This window comes from Microtus ochrogaster, chromosome 5 (assembly GCF_000317375.1).
Source record: "Microtus ochrogaster isolate Prairie Vole_2 chromosome 5, MicOch1.0, whole genome shotgun sequence".
Taxonomy (NCBI): domain Eukaryota; kingdom Metazoa; phylum Chordata; class Mammalia; order Rodentia; family Cricetidae; genus Microtus; species Microtus ochrogaster.
Window position 1 is genome coordinate 61,239,062 of NC_022012.1, and position 8,068 is coordinate 61,247,129.

At 44.7% G+C, this 8,068-nt stretch overlaps 1 protein-coding gene across 2 annotated transcripts in view; it reads left to right on the forward strand.

The window, feature by feature from the left end:
- The first annotated feature begins 346 nt into the window (after positions 1–346).
- The window catches only part of LOC101994637 (glutathione S-transferase A2-like), a 15,681-nt gene continuing 7,959 nt past the window's right edge, over positions 347–8,068 (forward strand). Inside the window, exons 1-5 of one of the 2 annotated variants that reach the window (XM_005347592.2) lie at positions 347–408; positions 3,036–3,141; positions 4,704–4,755; positions 5,578–5,710; positions 6,980–7,121. In XM_005347592.2, the coding sequence (XP_005347649.1) occupies positions 3,055–3,141; positions 4,704–4,755; positions 5,578–5,710; positions 6,980–7,121 (414 nt within the window). In that variant the 5' untranslated portion in view covers positions 347–408; positions 3,036–3,054. Of the gene's footprint in view, positions 409–3,035; positions 3,142–4,703; positions 4,756–4,987; positions 5,437–5,577; positions 5,711–6,979; positions 7,122–8,068 lie in introns of those variants that run through there. The other variant, XM_013346423.2, reaches the window with a different exon arrangement.

Genomic DNA, 8,068 nt, shown 5'->3' on the forward strand with positions numbered 1-8,068 from the left:
CATCTTATCATAGCTGAGGGTTCTGTGGTTGACTCTGGGACACCATTCATGCTTCTAGCTCAGTCCTCCCTCCCGTGTTTCTTCTGTCCTGAGCAACGTGCTTCACTAGGGTTGTTCCCAGGAGCACGCATGAGAGGTCACTTAGAGACACAGGAGAATTAAACCAATGAAAACACTCAAGGATCCAGATCTTCTGGAGAGGGTGGTGGCTTGTAAGCCCCTCCCTGATTTGTTAGCTTCCTAATCTTTCAAGAAACTCTGGAATCTTGAACTCAGTGGGAGTCAGTGGGAGTGGCTCTGGGTATCCACCCCGTTGGTGAGAAAGGGCACCTTATTAAAGTAGCTCCCACTATCATCTGGAGCAGAACTTGGGGAGCTGAGCAGAGCGGAAGTCTGGACTCTCACTAGGTCAGTTCTCTCTCTTATAACCTCTGTAACTAGTTCCACGTCTGTCTGCATCAGTGAAAAACAGCTTTTCCAGGCTCTATTTAGCATGCATTAATTGTACAAAGGAGCTGGTTTTATTATGCAATTTCACCTTATATATATATATATGTATACTTTTATCATATTCACTGCTTAGTAGCATTACTTTACTTGCATTTGATTCTGGTTCATCTGAATTATTTTGTTACAGAATGTTGAATAGCAAGCTATTGCTCCTCCTCTCTTCCTTCTCTCTTTCTGTCATCCATCCCCTCTTCCATTCCTCCTTAGCCATGTCTCCCTCGTTCCTCTGTCCTGGTCTTCATTCTTCCCTTCTTCTGTCCCTTCCTTTCTCCTCCTCCTCCAGTGTCACTGAGCTAAAGAGTGGGATTTAAGGACACAAGGGAATCTAAAGGCGTGGGATTTAGGACAGTGAGGAGTAGACCTGGATTGTGCTCACATACCTGAGATCAATAACTTTCTTCTCTTGAACTGTGTTCCAGTCTCACAGAGAACGTGCAGATTCCTCTCACTTGAGAACTTGAATTCACCTATCTCTCCCAGGCCTCCCTCCCAAAGCCCTTCCCCAGTTTGGATTTCTACCACATTTGTTTGTGTCCTGTGGATTCTGATTGCTTTGATGATTCCATGTAAATAGGAGGGTAGCAGGTTTCATACTTAGGATTTGTTACTTTATTACTATCTTATTATTTAATTACAAACTACACAACCTGTTTTTAGATGGTAATCCCAAGAAAGAGAATGAAAAAAAAGTGTGAATCTTGAACTATTGAACCATGAAATGTCCGAGGAATGTAGACTGAACCTTGCATCGTACATCAAAGACAAGGTTGTTTGCGTATTTCTTCTGTGATCACAGCTGTGTGTATGAGGAAATGCGTGCGACACCAGAAAACAGTTTAAAATTCCGTAGGAAGACATGGCAGGAAGAAATAAGTCTGTAGAGGAACGAGGTTAAACCCAAACTCTGACGCTCAGCCGTTATGCGGCCAACCCTATGCTAAGGTTCAAAGCGTTCATCACTAATCTGGAGAAGACCAGCGGACTCTGAGACAGTGTGCAGCTCTAAAACCGGGAGGTTAGAGGTTCTGCAGTATGGGGAGGAATCTGAAAGCCTCAGCATTTCAGAGTCCCTGTGAAGTCCCAGTATTGGACATTCCAGGGCAAAGGAGAGTTCACGGAGAAAACAGAGAAAAGCAAACAGAAAGACAAAAAGAACAGAGCATTATACAGTGCTGTAGGAAACTGCCAGGTGCCCAAGAGAAGCAGCTGTGCCCTGAGGGCAGGGAGGCTGATGTCTGAGGGGTCAGAACGTTGCTGAGGTCTGCTGATGCTGAACTGGTGGGAGGAGCCCACAGCCCTGGAGACCTGATGTCTCCTTGTAGCCTTCCTAGTCACTTCAGCCATGGGTACACACACACACACACACTCACACACACCAATGTACACACACACACACACACACTCACACACACCAATGTACACACACACACACACTAAAGCGCACATACACACTCACAAACTCATACACACCAACGCACACACACACACACTAAAGTGCATACAGATACACACACTAATGTGCACACACACACACACACACACTCATACACACGTAGAGTCATTTTAAAATACAGACTCTGAAATTTCCTATTATATCACAAATTAAAGACATTGCCCATGGTCAGGTGGTGGTGGTGCTTGCCTTTAATCCCAGCACTCGGGAGGCAGAGGCAGGCTGATCTCTGTGAGTTTGAGGCCAGCCTGGTGTATAAGAACTAGTTCCAGGACAGCCAGGGCTACCCAGAGAAACCCCGTCTCAAAAAACAAAAAAACAAACAAACAAAAAAAGATCCCATGATCAATGATGTTGACTTACAGCCCATTGAGCAGCAGCACCCAGTATGTGGGTTCCCTGTGCAGGAACTGAGCTGCACTCGCAGGGTTTCCTCATCACGTGACTGTCTGCACATCTATCTCTCCTGTAGACTGGAAACAGTGGCAGCACCTCACCTGCAAACTCTGTGGTGATTACATGCAGTTCACATGAGCAACTGCCCATTATGTACTGTGCACCAAAGGCAGTGACTCCCTGTGATATGAAGTTGATGCATCAACTACCACCTTCTGGACCATAGAACAGGGTCCAGTCTAGCAGTGAGAAACAGACCTGCAACCAAGAGATGGGCCCTTCTCCTGTGGGGAGAACAAGGGTTTAGCACAGCCAGGGTGACATGAAGCCATTAAAAGCTTCTGAACTGAGCAACCCAAGAGCTAAAACACTGGGGAGGGACTTTGTCTCATCCCCTCTATGATGGCTCTGCTTTCTGAAGCTCAACAGGCTCCCAGTCCTTCACCACTATAGGTCTGGGATGCTCTGTCTATGTCCTCAAAGTGAAGGCACATGACCAGCTGAGACCTATTTGTTGCAATTGCAGGTTGGCGCTCATTGACGGGTGAGAGATTAGTCATTAGACCTTCCTGGGCCCCTGCAAAAAAGGCAGACAGCCCTTCCCTAGTGCTGTATTACTGACCATATCCCAGAGCGCAGTCTCCCAGGATTGATCTCTTTGCTTTTCCATTCACAGTGAAACCACAGCTGCAGCCATGGCTGGGAAGCCCGTGCTTCACTACTTCAATGGCCGGGGCAGGATGGAGTGCATCAGGTGGCTCCTGGCTGCAGCAGGGGTGGAGGTAGGTTGTGCATTGCTCTTCTGGAATAGGACCTAAGATAAGTCTAAATACTTCTCTAAGCTGAGAGGCTCCACACCAGGAAATGTATACAATCTTCCTTTAAATCGTAGTTGTCTTGGTGTCCATGGTGCTCCCAAGACCAATATGGCCAGGACTGTAATCATGCCTACAGTCAACCCCTACAGCTAGTATGCCCCTTGATCAACCAGGCCACATTCTACAGAAACCCAGTGCCTGTGGGAGACAATGGGAACATGCCCAATGTGCTCAGCCAGCACCGGGACCCTCAGAGCCCAACCCTGGACTGGTTGAAGAACCAGTAAATACACCTCTTAATGGAAGAAGCCCCCTTTCCTGTTGCTCTCCCAATAAAACTGTGAACATCAACCCCATAAAAAATGATAGTCATCTTGTATTAAGAAGGAAATAGACTGATTTGAACCTATGAAAATTTTACTTCATTCTATACCAAAGAACACATTCACATTAAAAGATGCTTTGAATAGAAAAAGAATCAAATACGTATTTGGTTACTTGCTTACTTGAGTTGAATCAGGTTACAAAAAAAGATCTACAGAAATAGGAACTTGAATATTGATTAATAGGCAATGCTAATTGACTATTGTAGATTATGGTATGGTATTTTAATTTAAGGGGTGACACTGATTTTCACCCTTTCATCATTGAAAAATTTCTTTAAACTCTTTTAAACTGTGAAAGGAAAAAAGTGGTTGAAACGACTTTAAACAGCTGGAGAGATGGCTGGTTGCTAAAGGTTAAACCACACAGGTCCAGATCCCAGGAAACCATATAAAAGGCCAGAGTAGATTGTCATTCGGTATGTGCACCCTCACACAAAACATGTCATTTTCATAAGAAAAACGAATAAAATTTTAAAAACACAATAATAGTCTCTCAATGGAATCAACTTTGATGTGGGGCTAGGGTAATGACTTGGCTGTTTAGAGCTCTTATTGCACAGGAGGACGACCTATTACAGTTCCCAGCATCCACATATGATAGCTAATAACTGCCCATCACTACATCTCCAACTGAATCTCTAACCTCTGGCCTCCATGAAATCTGACCTCCAAGATGGATGTAATCACATGTACGAGACCACACACAAACACTTGAAATTAATAAATCTAAATCCTGTAAATAAAAACCCAGGTGATCACGGGAACTATGCAATGGCCATGATGAAGACATAGAAACTTCTATTCTATATCATTAGAGTTGGCTTTCCTGAGAGCCCAAAACCTCCACAGTCAATCTCCCAGTGCTGGTCCTCTAGTGAGATCACTCTCTTCTTAGGACCGAAGCATGAACATGGTGGGTCAGGGTGGAGGAACACTACAGTAATGAGCAGCTTGTAATGATGGATACCTTTGCTTGATGGGTTTAATCTGAATTTCTATGTGGTCACGATCAGATCCTTCATATCTACTGCAAGTCTCAACTCCGGCAAGCACAACACCACCCAGGGAGCTCTCAAGTTCAAAAGTCTACAGTGATATAGAACAAGCTAATGAGAATGCATTCACTTTTTCTGCTTCCAGTTTGAAGAGAAGTTTATAGAAGCCCCGGCAGACATGGAAAAGTTAATCAAAGGTAACATCAAGTATCGCTATGTGGTGCCTACTAGAGGGTTTACCAGAAGGTGATGTTGGCGGGTCATGGGTGGGAACAGTCAGGAATGGCAGAGGGATGTGATGGAGGTGGTGGGGCTCCTTGAAGGGTCTGAAAATGGAGACAGTGGCAAAACTGGGAAGCAGATTTCTACAAGAATTTGTCTGGGGACTTGGGAATAAATGTTTTCTCTCTCTTTCTGCATCAGAGTGAGCAATTTCATTCAAGCTCCCTCTCACTGACTTATTCAGGCGGGGTTTCACCCGCAAGGTCCAATAACCACACAGGTACATGGCCATTGATTAAATCACAGGAGGAAAAACATCTGGGATGATTTCTTGAGTGTTTTCATCATAGCTACTGATGAATCACTATCACCACACAAGAACAGGCTGGAGAACTCATGGTGGCTCACTGCATAAGAAAATGTCACACATCACCTTAACGTCATGAAGATGATGAGATTGTCAAGCATACTAGTTCTGCTTTCATGGTGGCCCTCTGCTGTCCCTCCTCCTCTTCCACATGTATCCAGGGACATGAACTGACATGAAAACATGCACTAGAAATATAATATGTGTCTGGATAGGAAATAAAGATGGATGTGAGAAGCTCAAAAGTCAGAGGAAGATGGGTGAGACAGAGAGGAAACAGAAACTAAAAGTAAGTGGGGTTCAGCTTGCAAAACTAAGAGCCAATTATTTATCTTTTGTTTATATGATCAGACACTTCAATACAACTTTTCTGCTCCTAAGAAGTGAGACTTGGACACCTCACAGACCTTTTTCCTTTGTTCTTTCAAAGATGGGCGTTTGATGTTTCAGCAAGTGCCCATGGTGGAAATTGATGGGATGAGGCTGGTACAGACCAGAGCCATTCTCAACTACATCGCCACCAAATACAACCTCTATGGGAAGGATGCGAAGGAGAGAGCCCTGTATGGTATATTTCCTGTTATTATTCTAAGGGGAAACAAAGGAAGGATTTGGGTCTCTCCATAAATGAGCAAGAGGGTGGCAGGGTTTATGTCTAGGAGCAGACTGGTTATTTCACTTAGGCCAAGTATGGAAGAGTCCATGGAGGAGAGGGAAGGGCACATGGGCGGATGCAGGTGAGTGTGGCTACAGCCAAGGATGATGTTGTCAGCACAGCACAGGGACAGAGTTGCAAACACGGTGGCCAAGTGTGTGAGCATGGGGGAGCCATGACTCCTGGTACTCAAGGCTTCAGTGCTGGACCTCAGCCAACAGCTTAGGGCAAAGGACACAGGGCTTGAGGCTGGAGGAGGAGTCCTAGGGAGGAGGGTGAAGGAGCTGCCTCCCACGTCCCAGGAGTAGGAACAGTGCAGAGCAAGCACCTGAATTCCCAGCCAGTTGTATGGGCTGCTCAACTCAATGAGGCTTAGAGAGACCAGTTCCCTAGTGCTAAGATTACCTGAAGCATTTAATTCAGGACTAAAACAGTCAGGCTGACTGTACCACCCTTACTGGGACCCACTCTTATTGACAAAATCCTTCACTCATAAACCACTGTGTAGGAGTATTACAGTTGATCAAAAGTTAAACGTGGTGCTAGCCAAAAACATTAGTGCAGGAAACATATGTCCATGGGAGACAGAGACTTACTTGTAACAGTACTTGTATAGAAATATTTCTAGAGGTATTGTTTTTAATTTTCTCATGGTAGATCAGCCATGATATTCAATAAAAGATGAAAGAGGAGCACAGCGTATGATTTTAGCCATGAACATACATGAAGGGGTGATGGGAGCAAAACAAAGTAAAATGTCAACATTGAATTGTAACTTCTGACAATGGTTGTTGAGAGCAAATATGTCAGAGAGAGACAGAAAGAGAGAGAGAGGGGGACGGAGGGAGAGAGAGAAGAGAAGAGAGAAAGCCTGCTGTACAGTTTGATGGTTATCTTCTGGGATGCCACCAAGTATATCACAAATTCATCTCTAGATGGGCCAGTGATGCTCTTTGTCCTGGGTTCGGCCATGTGTGTGTAAAAATATTCTAACACAGTATCTGAACTGTACTCGAGGGAAGGTTAATATTTCTATTAAATATAAAAGATAATGACCCACTATAGGTGAGTAATTTTGCAACCACTTTTCAATGTAAATTTCTCAGGTTTTTAGAATAAAATGTAAAATAGGGAACCTTTGAGAATCCTTAACCATTTGGATAATTTTGTCTTTCAGGATTGACATGTATACAGAGGGTATTTTAGATCTCACTGAGATGATGCTGCAAGTGGTCATAAGTCTCCCAGACCAAAGAGAAGCCAAGATCTCCTTGTTAAAAGAAAAGACCAAAAACCGGTATTTGCCTGCCTATGAAAAAGTAAGTAGGCTGTTTGAAGTCTGGGGACACTGAGTTCCCAGGAGAAGAGAAAGACAGAAGTTGGGAAGGACAGGGTGCTGCCTCACTGACCTTCCATGAGCCTCCCTGTGCAGCTCCCTGCCTACAGGGCACTGTATAAAAATGGCCTGTGAAGGGCACTTCATGGTCACGTCAATCTAGTGGTCCACATTCAACAGGGTTCAAGGCCATAATCAGACCTGATCTGTGGAAGGCTGAGCCACACCAGAGATGGACCTAGATCCTGCAGACACACTGGACTTCATAACAGGGCAAAATGCAGAAAACCACAGATGGGAAAATATTCTGTCACATCACACAGGGGGCCCAGAGAGTCACTGTCTGTCAGGAGAAGAGGAGAGAGCTTCAAAGATGGAGAGAAGAACCTGACCTAGGACAGTGATGCAGGCAGAGGAGGAGGCTGATGAAGAGATGTAAAGGAACACTGGCCTGCAGGAGTTAGGGTCACAGATGGCAGGCTTGGGATGAGAGCCATGCACATTCACACATGAAGGGGTGTCCGTGTACACATAGTGTCTCTCTTAGTCGGGGCTTCTCTTTGGAGGAAGATCAAGAACACATCAGACTGACTTGATCTGTCAAGCAAAAGCTAGTGAAAAAGCTGTGATGCTAGAGAATAAGGGATCCTACACATTCCTCAGAGACCCGACTTTGACCCCATTATAATTCACTGAACGTTCCCACATGGCTGCCTCTGCTCTGTGGAAGCAGTGAGGGATTTAGGAGCCATCAGGTCCCAACACTACGCTCTGGAGACAAGGCCCTGTCTCACAGGACACAATGTCCAGCCATCACCGCTGAATTATCTCTGTGTGAATCATGAACCAGGCACATAGTGAACTCTTTTTTTTTTTCAGATACATAATTTATTTATTTATTTTTTTGCTACATTCCCTTTTATTTTTTTA